Source organism: Knufia obscura, assembly GCF_036327395.1.
Source record: "Knufia obscura strain CCFEE 5817 isolate CBS 148926 chromosome Unknown scaffold_3, whole genome shotgun sequence".
Taxonomy (NCBI): Eukaryota; Fungi; Ascomycota; class Eurotiomycetes; order Chaetothyriales; family Trichomeriaceae; genus Knufia; species Knufia obscura.
In genome coordinates, this window is record NW_027042689.1 from 357,785 (window position 1) to 376,762 (window position 18,978).

The 18,978-nt window shown below is 51.3% G+C and overlaps 6 protein-coding genes across 6 annotated transcripts; 4 read left to right on the forward strand and 2 right to left on the reverse strand.

The window, feature by feature from the left end:
* Positions 1-1,178: 1,178 nt before the first annotated feature.
* On the reverse strand, positions 1,179-2,476 carry PMZ80_003202 (uncharacterized protein; the record flags this gene model as incomplete). Its single annotated transcript, XM_064871631.1, has 2 exons — positions 1,179-2,205; positions 2,253-2,476. 2 exons carry the CDS (start codon positions 2,474-2,476, stop codon positions 1,179-1,181), a joined length of 1,251 nt encoding a protein of 416 aa, XP_064732011.1.
* A 2,331-nt stretch (positions 2,477-4,807) lies between these two features.
* PMZ80_003203 (uncharacterized protein) lies at positions 4,808-7,474 on the forward strand (the record flags this gene model as incomplete). Its single annotated transcript, XM_064871632.1, has 4 exons — positions 4,808-4,835; positions 4,885-5,602; positions 5,647-7,399; positions 7,460-7,474. The coding sequence occupies 4 exons, from the start codon at positions 4,808-4,810 to the stop codon at positions 7,472-7,474; spliced, it is 2,514 nt and encodes an 837-aa protein (XP_064732012.1).
* A 623-nt stretch (positions 7,475-8,097) lies between these two features.
* SCT1 (Glycerol-3-phosphate/dihydroxyacetone phosphate acyltransferase) lies at positions 8,098-10,422 on the forward strand (the record flags this gene model as incomplete). Its single annotated transcript, XM_064871633.1, has 2 exons — positions 8,098-8,268; positions 8,317-10,422. 2 exons carry the CDS (start codon positions 8,098-8,100, stop codon positions 10,420-10,422), a joined length of 2,277 nt encoding a protein of 758 aa, XP_064732013.1.
* A 681-nt stretch (positions 10,423-11,103) lies between these two features.
* Positions 11,104-13,908, forward strand: PMZ80_003205 (uncharacterized protein; the record flags this gene model as incomplete). Its single annotated transcript, XM_064871634.1, has 1 exon — positions 11,104-13,908. The coding sequence occupies one exon, from the start codon at positions 11,104-11,106 to the stop codon at positions 13,906-13,908; it is 2,805 nt and encodes a 934-aa protein (XP_064732014.1).
* A 2,598-nt stretch (positions 13,909-16,506) lies between these two features.
* On the reverse strand, positions 16,507-17,253 carry PMZ80_003206 (uncharacterized protein; the record flags this gene model as incomplete). Its single annotated transcript, XM_064871635.1, has 1 exon — positions 16,507-17,253. One exon carries the CDS (start codon positions 17,251-17,253, stop codon positions 16,507-16,509), a length of 747 nt encoding a protein of 248 aa, XP_064732015.1.
* Positions 17,254-17,970: 717 nt separating this feature from the next.
* PMZ80_003207 (uncharacterized protein) lies at positions 17,971-18,894 on the forward strand (the record flags this gene model as incomplete). Its single annotated transcript, XM_064871636.1, has 1 exon — positions 17,971-18,894. The coding sequence occupies one exon, from the start codon at positions 17,971-17,973 to the stop codon at positions 18,892-18,894; it is 924 nt and encodes a 307-aa protein (XP_064732016.1).
* Positions 18,895-18,978: the final 84 nt, after the last annotated feature.

Sequence of the window (18,978 nt, forward strand, 5' to 3'; positions counted from 1 at the left end):
TTGCCGCTTGCTGAGTTACTTGATGCTTCCCAGCTACCGTCTCTTAGAGACTGCAATACCTGTGTCATGGCAGGACTAGCACATTCTTGTTGGATGGACCTTTCAGTCGATCATACAAAAGGGAGGAGTTGCGGCGGTGGTCAGCTAGACATCGAAGGACGTGCTTGTGATCAAAGAGTGGGTGGGAGTGCTGCCAGAAAAAGAAACGGGTGCGTACCAGCATGCAATAGAATAATGTTCGCGGCATAGAGCCTGCAATGTTATATTCTGGCACTAGTTCTGCTAGCCTCGCAGACAAGCATTTCTTTTCTGAGAGTTCATCTGGCGTTGCTCTGATTTGTTGACTCTCTCGTCTTGTCCGTGAGTGCCAGGGATATATCAGTTCGGAAACCCCGGTGTGGCTGGGTCGCTGGATGAACATAGCCTGAACGGCGCCATGTGGTAGTTGTCTGCTGTAGATGAAACAGGATCGTGGATGACGCAGATATTTGCATGCCTTGCGACTTTCTTGCGGCCAACGAGGATCTACTCACTATTGTCCTGCGCGCATTGTCAACGGTTCCGCATCTCAAGCAAATCGTGCAACCTGAATGTGTACATGGCTACTGGTGATACACGTATTGAGGGGCGAACGCAGTCCTGATATTTCATTCGCGAGTGCCGCTGGCATCAGCATCTGCAAAGCAGTAGTGTGATATTCTGTTCATCCTCTAGGGTCTAGCTCAGGTCATACAAGTTTCGCCAGAGCTATCTCCCAAATAGCCTATATTGCTTGGTTTGCAAGAGGCTCTTGCATCAAAGAGAAGCCTCTCTCTCCTTGCTTTCCACCAAACATTCTCATGGACCATATCATGCTCCCAATGTGCGCGAGCTCTTATTGCTGCCGCGCGCAGGTAGATCTTCCATGTTACATGCTTTCATTTTTTTCAGATGGTGTTCTCTTCCGCGTACTTCAGATTGTGGTCGAGACGATGGCCATCTACCTCAATAATGGGTTGAGCTGGGATGAATTCGAGTCGGGAGTATATCTGGGCGGGAGAAAGAATTGGGTTGTCGAGTCATGAAAGTTGAAGCGAGCCTGGTGAGTCGCTCCTGATGAGAAGGAGGAACAACTTCCCTCAGTGCTGGATCCGGTAATCGCTGATAGCGGGGGCCCATGATCACCTGACTACCTACGATCAGTCAAAGATATGGCGTGGCCATGCCGCACCGGACTCGCCATAGCTTTGGTGAGAATTATCGGGACCAGAAGCCTGCTCGGCACCAAGATCCTCCAAATCCACCGCCATTTCCGCTGCAACTCCAATAGAGTTGTTCAGTCCTTGCCAGTCGATCAGGCTCTCCCATCTATCCTGACTGTCGGTGAATGAGGTTGCTGGCACCGCGTGTAGCAGATGCTGCTCTGGCACTTCATCAGTGCCTACGTCTTGAACGACATCAACGTAGTCTTGGTTGTAAGATCCACACTCTCTCTGAATCTCTGCTTGTATATCGTCGTAGGTGGATGGCAGGCACGAGGTGAATGTGTCGTTTCCTTGGTAGTCGATTGGTTGTGGAGGTGAAGCTGATTCGTCGATACTGTCGAAACTATTTGGCGGAAATTGAAAGTCGAAGGTATCAGTGTTGTTGCTCGTCGGGATGAATTGACCTGGAGAGTCAACGACAGAAATGCTAGAGCATTCTGGGGACGGAAAAGTCGAAGCCTCTTGCACATGCTGAGCTCCGCGAAGCTTCTCTAGCTTTCGCGCTGTCATCCGTCGCTTCTTCTCTCCAGGTTTGCGAGGAGCATATTGGTAGTCAGGATATTGCGCAGCATGCTTTGCTTTCAATTCTTCGGCTAGCGCCTTATACTTATCCTTGATGTGATCAGGTTCAGTCTTCCACCTTTTTCCTAGTTCCTTCGAGATGTCATTGTTGTGCATGGACCTATTATACTGTTTATAGTGTGGATGCCAGTGCTGACGATATAGGATGAAAGCATTTGGTGGTCGTGGAACTTTGGCCTTCTTGCCAAATGCACGCAGGACTGGTGGTCGACCAGTTTCTGCGTTTGGTGAGGATGACTGTGTTTGCGCCTGATTGGAGATCTTCTGCGTGGCTGTGACATTCGTATGGCGGCTCTGGTATGCTGGGTGCTTCATAAGGCGGATGACATTGCGGGTAGGGTCTTTGCATGCAACTACTGGCAGATCTCCGAGAGACACACTGGCTACTGTTAGTTCTCGACTGCTTTGGTATGGATTGAGCTCTACCTCAAACGGAGCTTGAGCTCTTCGAGCCCGGCATTGCCAATGAGCTGGTAAACGCTGGAGTTGACCACAACCTGGTCATCATTGACTGTCAGAGATTCTCGCGCCATCTGCCAGATAACTTCGACTTGTGCAGAAGCTGCCACGTTGAGCGTGGTTTGTGCTGCGCCTCTGATGTTGGTCATTGCGCTGCTGTCTGACGCAAAGGGTGTCGAGTTCGAAGTCATGGTATGTTCGGATCGGCTTGTAGGCGTGGGATGATTCACACAGCGTAAGGTCCAGTAAGTCGAAGAAGTTTAGAATGCTTCCTTGAAGTTTGAGAAATTGCGAAGGATGTTACCCCGACCTTAAAGGCCTGACTTGGTGACACAGTCTTTGCAGATCTCCTCGGTGAAGGTTGTTCGAATAGAATCTTAGCCCACCAAACCTTATTCAGATCCAACCCTCCCCACATATAGATCGGTCACGCTTTGATAACCCCACTACTCGCAAGGACTTCCCAATCAGCCTGGTCTAACCTGAGTAGCGTCGGTCACCGAGGAGTGATAAGTGACAGTCGTTTGAGTTCCGATCTACGCTTGCCATTAACCCCAGCTCAGATCGAATGCAGATCTATCTGCCGATGGTAACAGCAGTCTTCAAGCCTTGCGGACCAAAGTATCAGCGAGCTAATCAAAAGCAAAGCTTTAGTAGCGAAGCGTGGCACCGTAGAACAACAGCGAGGTCAGGCTGCAAGATCAGCGAAAACGAGACCGCTTCGAGGCCTGGTCGACCTCTCCTGTCCGACGTCGAAGAGCACCTATTGCTTACGCACACAACAACTCACTGTCTCGAGTCCGAGACTTCGTTCACAATGCCCGGATCTCCTCACAAGCTCTGTGATGTGGTGTTTATGTCAGATACCCTCAAGTCTGCTCACAAGGGACACTGTAAGCTGGTATGTTCGCTGGAATGGCTCCGTTCACCACTTACGTGTGGAAGTGCTCTATTGAATTTTGAAGTGATCGATCCCGCACTTCTTCAAATCGTGCGTGCAGCACAAATTCCTCTTCAGGGAATGCCGTGATGAGCGTAGCTATTCGAATGAGCTCACTCGAGCAACTTTGATGGCAGGACGTGGCGCTTCGGAGACAGAGATGTTCCAGATTGGGGCGCGACACAGGAAGAGCCTGGTGAATTTGGGTGATGGTCAATACGAGTCGCTTAGTCGTTGACTCTGCATGATGAGTCTGCTGTCTCATGCACCGCGGCGGTCTCGATCAGTAGTTAGTTGCGAACAGCTGTTCGTGGAAGCTTTCCGGAAGCAGACTGAGCGACGAGATGGCTAATTTTGGACTTGGACCGTGCACTAATGATTCTGGAATGCCGCTCAGCTGGTGCATTCGACTCTCCGAAACATTGTGCCATTGCCACCTTGGCCTTGCCACTTTCAAGGCAAGACGTGCTACCCCCTGAAAGCTCTGCGTAGTGGCCAATGCATGCAGCACAGTTCGGCCACACAAAGTAGTATCCTATGGGACCATCTCATTGCTGTTCTGCATTCCATGAAAAGCAGATGCCGCATTGTCTACTTGTTACATACTATACTCTGGGTATGATTATTGCAGTCGTTCCCTAGCTGCAACCTGCGTCAAGCAGGAACGACATCGATGTCAGAGGTGATAGGGTGACAGGTTGGACAGCTCACGTGACGCCCTCAGAGCTCATGGCAGACTCTCTGCAGGACACACCACACTATCGAGATGGGCCTGAATGCCTTGTGCCTCAAGGGTTTGCCCTCAACCCGCGGCGAATCCAATGATGCAAGCGACTGCGGCCGATGAAGCGGAGCTGCGTGGTTGGACTGTCGAGGTCGGGAGAAGTAGTGTTGGCTTCAGCTACCAGGGTACCTACTGTGAGTGCCTTTCTCCCATCTTCCTGTCCTGAAGCTGAGGCAGTACAATCGACAGCCGCTAATTGATGGGAAGTAGCGCAAGAGCCATGCACAGATTGAAGAAAGCTTGACTTGTCTAAGTACACAGTACGGGCAGGGCGCGACTAGTTATGTCGAGCGTTTGATACGGTGAAAGATCTGCTGCCGCATTTTGGCAGATAAAGCAACGTCAAATCGATCATTCATCTGTGGATTACACTGACGCTTATCACGCGATCATTTACCGGTACAGTAGATGCCTGATGTGCTTTTGACGCCCTATCAAGCTTTATCGTGCAGTAGCCAAGGATTTCGCCAATGCAGTGCGTCACATGCAACGCGTCATCCTCGTGAAGTGGGAGGATACACAAGAATGGGCATGCAGTAGAGTGGTGGTCGCGATTTTTATCGCAGATGCATGTCCGTGTGACCTCCCTACGAGCAGTAATATGACTCCCAACCTATCAATATATCTATTATTTGTTCGCAGAATGACGCTCTAATCCAAGCCTACTGCTCAATTTTGCGTCCGACAATTCCTCCCTAAAGCGGGGCACATACAGTCGATAGCATTGCAAGTCAAGGATTCAACAGATAGCGGAGATAGGCCAGCTTTCGTGGCGAGCTCATCGGTGCGAGGTCCGCCATGCACAAACTACGTGAAAAGCTTCGAGGTACGTCGCATATTGAGAAGCTCAGCCGTATAGCTGACACATCAGCCAGATTCGAAGCTGCATGATGCGAAGATCGACGCCATCCATTTCAAAAACAAGGTCGGTAAGATAGGCAATGTCTTCAATGCGAACCACCGACACGATGAAGAACATGAGCAAGAAACAGACAGAAAGCGCCAAAGTATCCGCGACCAACATCGTTTCAATTCCTTCTTCCCAGAGCGCGCAGGGAACAAGATCAAATGGTATGTCGACGGTCGCGATTACTTTTGGGCAGTGTCTATCGCCATCGAGGAAGCCAAAGAAGTGATCTACATTGCCGATTGGTGGCTGTCTCCCGAACTGTTCCTTCGCCGTCCTGCATTTTTCAACCAGGAGTGGAGACTCGACCAGACAATCAAGCGTGCTGCTGAGAGGGGCGTCGAGATCTACGTCTGCATCTACAAGGAGGTCCAGCAGGCGTTGACATGCAATTCAGCTCACACAAAACATGCACTGAGGGCATTGTGTCCGGAGGGCAGCCCCGGACACGGTAAAATCCATATCATGCGTCACCCTGACCACAACCTATTCGAAAACCTCGGCGACATGACCTTCTACTGGGCTCACCACGAGAAATTCGTCGTCATCGATTATCATATGGCATTCATCGGCGGTCTAGATATGTGCTACGGTAGATGGGATTCACGTCACCATATGTTGGCTGATGTCCACCCTTCAGGCGTACAGAATGAGGTATGGCCCGGTCAAGACTACAACAACAACAGGTATGACGCACAGCTCCCAACATGGTTCAAGCTAACAGCTGCAGAATCATGGACTTCCAGACTGTCGAAGACTGGGAGGAGAACGAGCTGACCAAAACTGACTTTGGCCGCATGCCTTGGCACGATGTAGCAATGGGCGTGATTGGTGAATGTGTGATCGACATCGCAGAGCACTTTGTCCTTCGCTGGAACTTCATCAAACGCGACAAGTACAAGCGAGATGAGGGCGTGGACTGGCTTTGTCTGAGTACGAGATGTCGAGCGGACAATCCTGGTCCTGATGAGGATCTGATCGCCGTGCAAAGGCCGAAGCACCCTGTAGGCAGGTATGTCGAGCATCCGATCAGCCCTTTGGAAACGAAGAACCTCAAAGACCAGGGCACTGTGCAGGCACAAATTGTGCGCAGCAGTGACGATTGGTCAAGCGGCATCATCAATGAACACAGTATTCAGAATGCGTACGCCGAAGTTATCGAGAAAGCCGAGCACTTCGTTTACATCGAGAACCAGTTTTTTATCACCGCCACTGGTGATCAACAGAAACCCGTTGAGAATACCATAGGTCGAGCGATCGTCAATGCATGTATCAGAGCGGCCAAGGAGGGTCGGAAGTTTCGAGTCATCATTGTCATTCCAGCTATTCCAGGATTTGCAGGCGATCTTCGACAGGACGCTGCGGCAGGCACAAGGGCCATCATGGACTACCAATACAAATCCATTAATCGGGGCGAGCACAGCATTATGGGTCAAATTGCGAAAGCGGGTTATGACCCGAAGAAGTACATTTTCGTCTTCAATCTCAGGGCTTATGATCGTATCAACAAAACGCCCGGGCTTATTCAGCAAGAGAAGGAGTCTGGAATCACTTATTCGCAACTCCAGCGCGCCGAGGCTGAAGAGATTATGGGAACCGGCATCCACGGCTATGAAGGTGAGAAAGAGGAGAAGGACACGAAAGGCGCAGGTCACAGCATTGGCGAAGACCAGCGCCAATCTATAATTGACCGCAAAGCTAAATTCGAGGCTTCTCGGAAGAATATGAATATTGAGGATCCTATCCATAGTTCAGATTCGATCGCTGAAGATGCTATGGCAAGAGGAGGCACTGTTACAGAAGAGCCATGGGAAGGTGACGACAAAGAAGCCGAGAAGGAGAACTTCGTCCAAGAAGAGCTGTACATTCATGCCAAACTGCTCATCGCTGATGATCGAGTGGTTATTTGCGGGTCGTCGAATCTGAACGACAGGTCACAACTGGGCTCTCACGACAGCGAGCTTTCTATTGTGATGGAGGACGCACGCATGCTCGAATCAACAATGGATGGCGAACCATACCAAGCTGGATACCACGCTGCCACCCTCCGTCGTCATCTCTGGCGTGAGCATCTAGGCATAATCGAAGCGCAAGAGCTTGACGCTACCAACGATCCAAACGCCCAGCCGCCAACCCATGCCATGAACGATGAATATAGCGGCGAAGAGTGGGAAGCCGTTGCAGACCCACTGAACGACAACTTGTGGGACTTGTGGTGTACACAAGCCACTACTAATACAGACGTCTACAGGTACCTCTTCCGAGCTGACCCAGACGACAACATCAAAACATGGAAAGACTACGATAGCTTCGCCCCTAGGGACAGCGTCAAGCAAGGCCACCTTCATGATCCTTATATGCCTGTAGATGCGGTTAAGAAGGAGATGGACAAAATCAGAGGTCATTTGGTATGGATGCCGTTGGACTTCTTGTGTGAAGAGGAGATGGCCAAGTGGGGCGTGCAGGTCAACAGCATGACTCAGGTAAGATGCTCTGCTGAATGTCGACCCTGACATTAAAGCTAACATCGTTCTTCCTTTTAGGTTATCTACACTTGATTGGCAGGCAGGATGTTACTGCCCAAAGCGCATGACTGAAGCCGATGGATGTCCTGAGTACGACTTGAGCTGTATAGAAGTGTATAACGCCTACGACAAATCACGCTTGGGTAAGTTCATGCAGCAAAGCCTAGCTCAGGTGTTGCTCAAGGACGGGGCAAGTAGATGCGGTGACAGACGTCTCTTGCAGGCTTTATGATGTTCTGCGGCCTCAGGCTGTTGATAATCGTGGTCTGCCTGCACGATACCCGATGAAGACTAGCCGCTTATTCGCTCGTGGGCGCTGGAGATTTCCTGGGCCCCTCTTTCACACTTCTTTCCTGCATCTTTTTCGTCACTGGCATGGGCTAATTCGAAGCCCAACAATTCCAACTTGTCCTTGCGAGCGTCGCGACCATGGTAGTCCAGTATTTGTAGTTGCATGCAATATCTGAATACGTATACTGCAGGATTGACCCTTTAACATATTCCAGTTGTCGCCTCGCATCTCTCTCATTGCTTTCAGATTGCAGTCGCCAGCATTCGATCTTCGACTCTGTTTCAGCGAGCGGACAGCGACTGGCACAACTCTATAAAGAACCTTTTTCCAGTCAGGATACTCGAGGCCCGCAATGACCTGAAAGATGAAGCACAAGAAAGGTAATGCGCGGATGGTACCATGGCTCTACGACTTCGTGCTATGGGCCATGTCGGTGCTTATTGACCTGTTCTTCCGCGAGGTACATCCACGAGGAGCATGGAAGGTACCGCGGCAGGGGCCCATGATTCTTGTTGCTGCTCCTCATGCTAACCAGGTATGAGAGATACGAAGCGCTCCTGGCGCACGCTAACACCTCACACAGTTCGTTGACTCTTTGGTTCTAATGCGAATCCTCAAAACCGAAGCACGACGTCGAATATCCTATCTAATCGCTACCAAGTCCACGAAACGGAAGTTCATCGGCACTCTGTCCACAGCCATTGGCGCAATACCCGTTGGAAGAGCTCTAGATCAAGTCAGACCGGCCAAAGGCACGGTATACTTGCCAGACCAGGACAATGATCCGACACTGCTTTATGGCATCGGCACAGACTTCAAGAGTGGTGACTTTCAGCTGGGTGGGTTGATAGTGCTGCCAAAAGTCGGGAATCAGACACCAAGCGCAGAGATTGCCGAGATCGTCTCTTCTACCGAGCTGAGATTGAAGAAGGCCTTCAAAACACCCGAGGCACTGGAAATGCTGACTGGCACAAGCTCGCCAGCCACCGGCGCGAACGCAGACTCGAGAGGCACCGAATTCAAGGTTGCGCCGTACGTCGACCAATCCAAAGTTTACGAAGAGGTATTCGATGAGCTATCAGCTGGCGGCTGCGTTGGTATCTTCCCCGAAGGTGGTAGCCATGACAGATCGGACCTCCTACCCCTCAAAGCTGGTGTGGCCATCATGGCACTGGGAGCACTGGCCAAGGACCCGGACTGTGGTGTCAAGATTATCCCCATCGGAATGAACTATTTCCACGCTCACAAGTTTCGGTCGAGAGCGGTTATCGAGTTTGGTCACCCCATCGATGTACACCCAGATCAGGTCGCAGCATACAAAGCAGGTGACCGAAGAAACGCTGTCGGCTCCCTGCTTGAAACTGTCTATCAAGGTCTGCTCGCGGTCACCCAATCGAGCCCGGACTACGACACATTAATGCTTGCGCAAGCTGCAAGGAGACTGTACAACCCTCACGGCAAGAAACTCCCTCTTCCTACCGTGGTTGAGCTGAACAGAAGGCTGATCAAAGGTTATACGCAATACAAGGACGACCCTCGAGTCGTCGATGTGAAGAAGGATGTGACTGGGTACAACCGCCGACTAAGGTCATTGAGAGTCAAAGACCACCAGGTCGAATGGGGCAACGTTCACGAAAGGCGATGGTGGTATGTGCTCGCAGTGCTCATATACCGCCTGGGCGAACTGTTGCTTCTCTTTGCTGGGACACTTCCTGGCCTGGCCATGTTCTGGCCTGTGTTTGTTACTACAAAGATAATCTCTGTGAAGAAGCAGAGAGAGGCTCTCGCGGCATCCACGGTCAAGTTGCAGGGCCGAGATGTCATCACCACATGGAAGCTGCTTGTCGCCATGGCTTTCGCTCCAGCTCTATATGTCTATTACATGGTGATCATCACGCTTTGGCTAGCATACAACAGAAAGGATGGATACTACACATATCAAGTGCCTTGGTGGGTGAGAACGAGGAGCTATGTACCAGATTGGGTTCCACTCTGGGTGTTTTCGATTTACTCTCTAGCACTATACGTTGCGCTCACCTTTGCTGCACTGAGAATAGGAGAGATTGGCATGGATGTGTTGAAATCACTGCCGCCACTCTTGGTCGCGCTTGACCCACGCTCGTCAGGGGCCTTGACTGAGCTGCGGCACAGGCGAGAAGCACTGGCCAAAAAGGTGACGGACCTCATCAACGAGCTCGGACCAGAGGTTTATCCCGACTTTGATGCTAATAGGGTTGTGGCGGACCCTTACAAGGAAGGCGCATATCAATCAAAATACAGAGAGCTACCAGACGATGTACGTGTTGAAGAAGCCACAGAGCCTTCGACACCAACATCAATCAATTTCGATAAAGAGCCGTCGACGCCGACGGGCAAGTCGTTCGGACTTCTGCCTCGGAATGAGTCCTTCGGCAACATCGGGGCATTCGGGTTCTTTGCGTCAAGACCACATACGCCTAAGTCACGGAGTCGAAGTAGTTCTGCTGGGGTTGCATTGAGAGGGCGTGGCGATATGTTAAGTGGATTCAGCACGTTGGAGTCGAAGGAAGGGTTTGACGAGGTAAGCAAGAGGATACGTGGAGCCATGAGGGAAAGAGGACGAAAGAGGGAGAGTGAAGGAGAGACGACAGAAGGCAGTTGGGACTTGGCTGATAGTGAAGACGAGGACGAGTCCAAGAAGGAGAAATGAGCTGTTTCTTAGATAGATACCCGTCCGCAGGAGCATTGGTTTAGACTTCTCTTATGCTGCACGATTGTCACCATGAAGGTCAGCGTTGTGTGTCACCATACCTGCTTCTTAATTACGCTTCATTCCTCTCTCTATCAGTGCCGGAGCATGATACGGGTCAGGTCGCTTAACGGACTGTTGGTCACTAGTGATGGATGGAGGGTGCGACCTCCTCGTATGCTAGGGCCTCGCAAGATCACACCACCGGCCTGCTCTCGTGCAGACGGTGGACCGAACATACGGTAACTATACGAGCAATACTAGTATCCAGGCAACAGAAGACGTCGGAAGCTGTTCTTGCTAATTGGGTACAGATTGGTCGAGGTCTGGTCAAAATCACTTGCAGCGTTGGGTGGAGCCTTGCAGACCCCTGCAGCAAATGACGCTGCGCAACTCGTACAGGACGTGCTACCAAGTAACTTACCACGCTCCGAGTCGCTCAATACGTAGTTGTACAAAAGTTGGCCAGGTTAGCTAAACAACTCTATCTTGCATTTGCCTTGGGTTGGTTCTTACTAGGTGTCCTTGGTCACCTTGCAGTGTGTTGACATTTGCCAATTGGGCTTTCTTCCTCATGGTCGAGTCGACGCACTTCGCCATTTAGACCGCGATCAAGAGAAACAAATGTCAAGCAACGCGAATATGGAGGGTCCGTTCAAACTGGACGAAGGCTTCGCCGAAGACTCGCAGAATGGCGAGCAGATACAGAATAGCTTCATGGCATGGCTCAACACGCAGTCAGAAAGAGCAAAGGCAGAAATAGCTTACGAGATCTTGCGCACCCTGCGTTCCACCGATATTGCCGCTGTGGTCGATCGATTGAATCCCCTACTACACATGGACCCCATCGAGAAGCTGCCCCCCGAAATCACCTCCCAGATCTTCTCCTACCTGGACGCTTCGACATTGCTTACAGCATCGCTGTCTTCGGCAACATGGCGCGAGCGCATCCTCGATCCGAGGCTATGGCAGGAACTGTACAAGTCGCAAGGCTGGGGCATCGACCTGAGAGAGGTCAGGGCCTTTGAGGAAGCACACACTGATCTCGTCAGGAGCGAGTTCAGGAAGGCAAGAGATGAGCTGAAGTCTTCGGTATCTCACAAGGGACAACCGTTGTTCAAACGCAGAGCGACTGCAGAATGGCTACAGTCCGACCCTAGACGCCAGAGTGCGACTGCTGCCACCGAGGCCGTCAACTGGGCCCCTCAACACGGTCGTATAGAGGCCGATGATGAAACCAGCGGTGACAGTCGGGATGAGATCATGACTGATGTACAGGCCCAGTCCCCGCAGAGGCCGAACAAAAGACAGAGTCAAGATGACGATGTCGATCAGATGGACATGAGCCCAGACTCCGCAAACTCGCCTTCGGATCCCTCAAATCTGCTGCTACTGGACGATTCCGGCCACGGTAGGCTGCATTGGCCGTACCTTTACAAGCAGCGGCACAAGCTGGAACAGAACTGGCTCGAGGGCAGATACACGAACTTCCAGCTGCCCCATCCCAACTTCAAGACAGAAGCTCATGGCGAGTGCGTCTACACCATACAATTCTATGGCAAATGGCTGGTCAGCGGAAGCAGGGATAAGACCCTCAGGGTATGGGATTTAGAAACTCGCAGGCTCAGGGGGAGGCCGCTAGTAGGCCATCTACAGTCCGTGCTATGCCTACAATTCGATCCCACTGAAGAGGAGGACATAATAATATCAGGAAGCAGCGACTCCAGCATTATTGTTTGGAAATTTTCAACTGGTCAGCGCTTGCAGACAATCCAATCTGCCCATGAAGAGTCCGTCCTGAACCTGCGTTTTGACCGTCGCTATCTGGTGACATGCTCAAAGGACAAGAAGATCAAGGTCTGGAATCGAAAGCAGCTTCTGCCCACGGATGCTGATTATCCCCGCGCAAAGGACGGTGTTAATTGCAAGGTCCCAAGCCACATCATTGACCTAACAGGTATAGACATATCGGCAATCGAGACTAGAATAGCTGACGGCGTCTATCGCGCTCTCAAGCCCTTCTCGCATTTGATGACGTTTGAGGGCCACAGTGCCGCCGTCAACGCCATCCAAATACATGACAACAAAATCGTTTCAGCCAGTGGAGACCGCTTGATCAGAGTATGGGATATCAATACAGGCGCCTGTGTCAAAGTCATTCCCGGTCACCAAAAGGGTATCGCTTGCGTGCAATATGACGGCAAGAGAGTTGTTAGTGGGAGCAGTGACAACACCGTGAGAATCTATGATCCGATCACTGGCACCGAAGTTGCCGTTCTACTGGGCCACACGAACTTGGTACGCACTGTGCAAGCTGGGTTCGGTGACGTTGCAGGTAGTGAAGAAGAGGAGTTGGCTGCCGCCAGAGCTGCCGAACAGCGGTACAAGCAAGACGTTGACAGAGGGAAGATTGTCGAGGATCGTCATTATAGCCGACGACTGCGGGCGGGCGATTTTGGCTCGTCCCGGGTCGCCATAGGCTCCAATCTGCCGCCCGGTGGAGGTGGCAGTAAATGGGCACGAATTGTATCTGGCTCGTATGATGAATCTATTATCATATGGAAAAAGGATCCTCACGGCCATTGGGTCGTCGGACAGACCCTCAAACACGACAAGAGCATACCAAACAACATCGACAATGCTGCATCCGCAGATCGAGCTGCGCGGCCCACGCAAGGCCGGCATCTGCGCCACGACGATCCCGCTATCCAGCAAGCCCTCGGTGCTCAAGCTCAAGGCAACATATCGAATCAGGCCGCAATTAACAATGCCGCCTCTCTTGGCAGCGGCAATATGGCGTCGGCCTCTCAAATCGTTCAAGCAACAGTGAATACCTCCATGGCGAGTCTTCAAGCGAGTGTTCAAAATATCATGGGCATTAGTAGGAACCTTGGCGCAGCAGCCGGGGCCAACAACGGTATGCTCAATCATCCAGCAATCCAGAACGCTATGAACCAAATTACTGCTCATGCACAAGCTCTCACCAACAACGTCATGAACGATGCACTCATCAGTGGACATGCAAGTGTCAATGCTAATTTTCGGGTAGGTGTACCACCGAGTCATGCTAGTCAACAGCAATTCCAACAACGTTTCCAGGCGCACATGCAGAACATGCATAGAGACTCGCAACAGCAACAGTCCCAGTCTGGGCCTGCTTCAGTCCATCATGGGGCAGTCCCAACGCACCAAGCTGAGCAGAGTCAAGGGGGCCCACAGCCTACATCGAACCAAAATCTGAACCAACTCCAGAGCCAAAACCAGCCCCAGAATCAACCTCCGAACCAGCATCAAAACCAACATCAGAGCGTTTCACGTGTCTTCAAGCTTCAATTCGACGCTCGCAGAATCGTATGCTGCAGCCAGGACACCAATATTATAGTGTGGGACTTCGCGAACAATGATACAGAGATCGAGAGTTGTGCAAGGTTTTTCGACGGGCCATGAACGGGCATGAGCTGAATTGCAACTTTCAGGAGCGCGTCATGGTTCGCTCAAACGGCCTGGATCGACTTTTCCAGATAGCAATAAAGAGGGGAACGCAACATAGAAAGTAGGATGTTGCCTCCCACCTGGGCCACGAGGCTTGACTTACGGAAAGCAATCTGTTAGCAATTGGCTATTGCAATACTGGCTTGGCTCCGATATCCCTCTCCACGGTTCCACCCACCAATCCAAGCAACAGAAGCAACACCGACGATAAGCTACGTGTCCCATTAATGACCTAGTGCCCTTCTTGATACAACTGAACGCGAGGAATGGCGGACAGTAGGATGATAAGTGCACCGGCATATCTGATTTCATCATGCTGACATCAGAAACGTGAAGAGATCACCGTGGGGACACAGATCTATGCGATGTGCCGTCTGCCTCATGTGACGTTCTCGCTTATCCACTCTAAACGACTGTGATGCTTCCCCATTTATTCCTTCGACGACGGTTTTAGTGCTTTTACTGACCCTCGAACACTTGACGACTGCGCGTGTCCATGGTAGAGTCAGCACACCGCGGAACATGTTGATAGCAACTGTCACAAGGCTCAACGTTGGCGCAAGCAGTCACTTCGGCGACCGACGTCAGCGCATGGATGAGGTCTGTGCGCTTATGAACAATGTATACTGCTGGCTTCGGACCACTAGTCAGGAAGATATGACGGGGTCATAGCGTTATGTACATAATAATTGGAAGCTGTCCATATGTGGTGCCGGACAATGATAGCACGCAACGAAACGCTGTTGAGTTTCTAGCAAAACCGATCTTAACTGAGCTACGTAACGACAGTGCATTGTTCGATGTCGTGCTGGTTTGCTAGCACTGGACACTGGTACGACATTATTACCACTGGCCTGGTGATGATGTTGTCTGTGAGTGGTTCTTACAGTCTGAGTCTGTCTACCTCTGGGCCGTGAAACATGTGACAAAGAAGGAATGCTTGCACAAAAGTGGTCTGACCTTCGATGAACGGCATACTTTCACTTCCTGACACTTGGTAACATCGATAACATGAAAACCAAGTATATCAGCGCTATAACGCTCTTGGTGGCATGGATCCAGGAATGTGTAGCGGGTGGCTTATTCGCCTTTGTTTTGGGGTCAGCGGTTATCGCATTCATCAAGCCACCGACAAGCGGGCAACAATCACAGCGCCACCAGGGGTCCCTCAATACAATTTCGACATGTGCAGTGAAGATCTTGCAAAATTGAAGACCGCTGGGACGCCGGTCGTCCACACAACCATCGAGAGCAACGGTAAGTCCCCGGGCGGCGCTGAGACCTTGTTCCGCTAACCTAGCTTGCCAGGTATCTTGCTCGCAGGAGTTCCTTCCACCTGCATGGTGCTCGCAGGAGTCATTGCTGGGGATTCTACACTCGGACCACACCCTATCCCCATGGGCGCAGATAGTCTACAGTACAACAACCTGAGCCAAGAGGAATACAATGTATTGTTACAGGCGTTCACTGCGGTGTAGCTGGTAGAAAGTATCCGCACTAGGGTTGATCAGGAGGCGAGCTGTGACAATCGTATATTGAAGAATGAGTGTCAGCTTCTGAATGGGTTGTACGGTATCTAGGGAATCATCGTTGTAAAGTGTGCCATGGGATACTGCTGGTCAATGTCTCCTCGTCGTAGATCCAGCAAGACAAACTGAATGATCTAATATCATAATATCGCAAAGTTGTACAAGAGTTACCGACAGTGAGAGCAAGAAGGAGGCAGGTACAACAAAGTAGGCGTCGTAAATTATACAGCTCGTACTCGGCCTACTTTTCATTCGGTGGGCGAATGCACTTGCGTGCCAAGATCAAGTCCGCATTGACTTACCAGCAGACCCTTACACAATATTCGAGTCCACGGATCCGGTAAGCCATGTGCCTGCGGCGGGAATGAGTAAGGCTGAGAAGGTCGATGATGTCGATAATGGTCGCTCCATGGGGCAACCGCGATGACTACCAGCCGGCTCGCTAGGATGGCTTTGCTGGTCACCGCCTAATGTAGCCAGCGAGTTCAATAACACTCTTGACTTCAACGACCATACGCATCCCGTCAGATGCTGTACGCATCATAATCCGAGTTCCAACATGGATGCGCGGCACCATGAACTGTCTAACCATGCCGAATATGTCATTGCGCCTAATAGAACTGAACCCCGGGTCGTGCTGGTTCGAAGACGATATTGCCTGAGCAAGTTGAAGCGCACGCCATGTGTCTATGTTACTTGTCACCTATCTCAAGTTCTCCTGAATGCATTCTGGCTTCGATGATCTTGTGGATCAGAAATCCACCAACGACCGCGCCAGATGTGAGGATAGTTTGCAGCAGGTAGGTCGACGAGGTGTAGGCATGATGCTCACTCATGACGTACTTGTGGTCCAGAACCAGCATCCTGAACGTGGTATTGGAGCTGTACTATATCGAAGATGGTGCGATTGTATGGCATACGTGAAACCATCTCTAAGCTGCTTGACGGCTTTCCCGGACCTTTGCTGGTACGCGGTTAATGCAGATATATATCAGTGTACATACTGGCCAAGGTGGATATCCTCTCAGTCTGTAGTTTCACGATTTTCCCAATAATTCCACGTCGGCACCTCAGCCGGATTCCACGTAACAGCGCCTGGCTCCGTACTAGGGGTGTATCGGCCTTGTTGCCGTTTCCTCCTGACGTATTTCCTAACTCTTGACTCGATGTCTTCCCAATCATCAGGACCAAAGTAGCCCTTCAGAGACCTCTGTGGATCACTCGACAATGTTTCCCACGCCGACTTGACCCATGTCAGGCAGGACAGACCGGACAGCTCGAGGTTCGAACTATCCGTGGAAGCTTGAGAGGCTTTTCTAATCTTGATTTCGGATGCCAGTGCTCGAAGCAGAGCCTGGACCCTTTGCTCGTCGAGAACTTTGGCGAGCGCGATCCGGGCGAGGAGATTTCGGGCTTGATGGGGACTCTGGGACAGGTCTGTCTCCTCGTAGAAGAATGGTGTACTAATGAAATCTGAAGTGCTATGCACGATATGATACGCTGTCCCGGCTGCTGTCCGAAGAGGTGACTTGGGTCCGAGGACAATGGCCCAGTGGTAGGAATCGCAAGATAGCTGCGATCCGTATGTTCCGCCACCTGCGGACCCTCCTTTCGGAAATAGTGCCAGGTATAGTCTGAGCTTGTCTTTCTGATGCGAGAACGTCCTCGTGATAGACAGCGACTTGGAAGACCCGGTAGATAGCTGCGAAGTTGATGAGACGCTACGGAAGAATTGAGGTCGTTGCTGTGGCGGTGTCAGTAGGCTCGACATGATCAGCTATCCAAGCACAGCTATTCCAGAAAGAGGGTGTCAACGGGCATCATAACGCAAATGAAGCAAAAATTTCGCAGTCAATGCATAGAAAGCGTCTGTTGTACTCAGCACACGTTCTGCAAAGAAGAATGCAGGACAATGCAGGGCCTGGAGCATATCCTTGTACGGAGGCTTGGGAGGGTAGCAACGAGCCGCCGAGGCAGTCACGGCTGGGGCGTACACCTGCAGCCAAGGCAGTCACGTGGGCAGTGTGCTCCATCAGTTATAGTATACAAGGCATCTGACCATGGGTCGACTTCACTTACAATACAGACAGGAGCGCGTAGAGACGCTTCTACAAAAACCATGCCCTATACCTTGTACCACCGCGGTGCTTCGGCATCATGCTGCAAGGCAGGTACAGATTGACGCCGAAGCCCAATCACGCACTTGTATCTGGCTCGCCTGGCGAGTAACGGATGCGTGTCTCTTTGTTTGATGGGTAAGATGTTCTTGTCTGGTGGGGGTACGAACAACTGATCTGGCACGCACTACTATCATGGCAGGCGACGGAGGGGGATCCCTTTGTCTGCCACATGGCAACATAAAGCCATTGATATTAATCGGATCGACACCTGAGCTCACAGCTACTTCAAATTCCAACGGTACTGTCTGCAACCCCTCAACGTAAGCTCGGGAATCCGCTTACTAAAGTTCATACAATCTTCCACCAACATGAGGGTTCTCAGCTACGAGTATCTCATCACAGCCCTTTGTTTTAGTGCACTCCCTTCTGGCGCCTTTGCCGGCGCCATCCTCCATGGGATTATTGCCCCCATCGCTGCCATGATAGGCGAGGGCAGTGTTTTGTTCACAGGTATTACAAACGGAGTCGGTCTTATCGGAAGTGATACGGTGGCTGGCGCTGTCGCAGGATCCCTTGTGCGAAGAGCTAGATCGAAGGATTGGGCTAAAGAAGAATATAGTTCCTCGCTCTCTTCGGCTAGTGTATCGAGCGCAAGCGTGGCATCATGGTCGAGTATAATCTCGGTATCCGAGGCATCGGTGGTATCAGCGAGCAGCGAGCTCGCAGGCCTCGAATCAGCTGCGAGGGCCAGTATAGCGAGTTTGACACAGGCGCAAGCACCACCACTTACTAACGACCCTGCACTCGACGTCTTTACGTTTGGCGACACTGCCACAAAATCTGCTCAGCCTACGAAGCGTGGCGATCCCACAGCACGGTCTGTGCAGCCTACGACTACGTCGACAACTGCGACTGATTCCACTCTGCTGACACGAAGGATGGATCTTACTCGAAGAACGTTTTCAACCAATGCTACAGGATGGCCGATTGCACCAGCAGGCGTCGCACAGTACTATCTTGACGATTGTGTACTCGATCTAGAAGCTCACTTCACCACTGGAGGCAGTTTTACCGTATACCAACCCGACGGCGAGCCGGAAACACTACAAGTCGATGATGTACCTCAAAGGTGTATGGTGCTCGCGAATGTCATGTTACCTCTCGCCGATAAAGCATATCCCATCGCGTTCGGCACTGCGAGCCTCAAGTGGCTGCATGTAGAGGAACAGGAAATCAATGGCCTGAAGACTTTCTTCAACAGTAACGGAACCACCCCCTTACCGGGCGCTTGACGAGAGAGTGAACGATTCCATGTATGGGAAGGGCTCGGAGAGCAAGCGGCGCAGGCTCCATTAGATTGTCTGAGCAAGGCATTA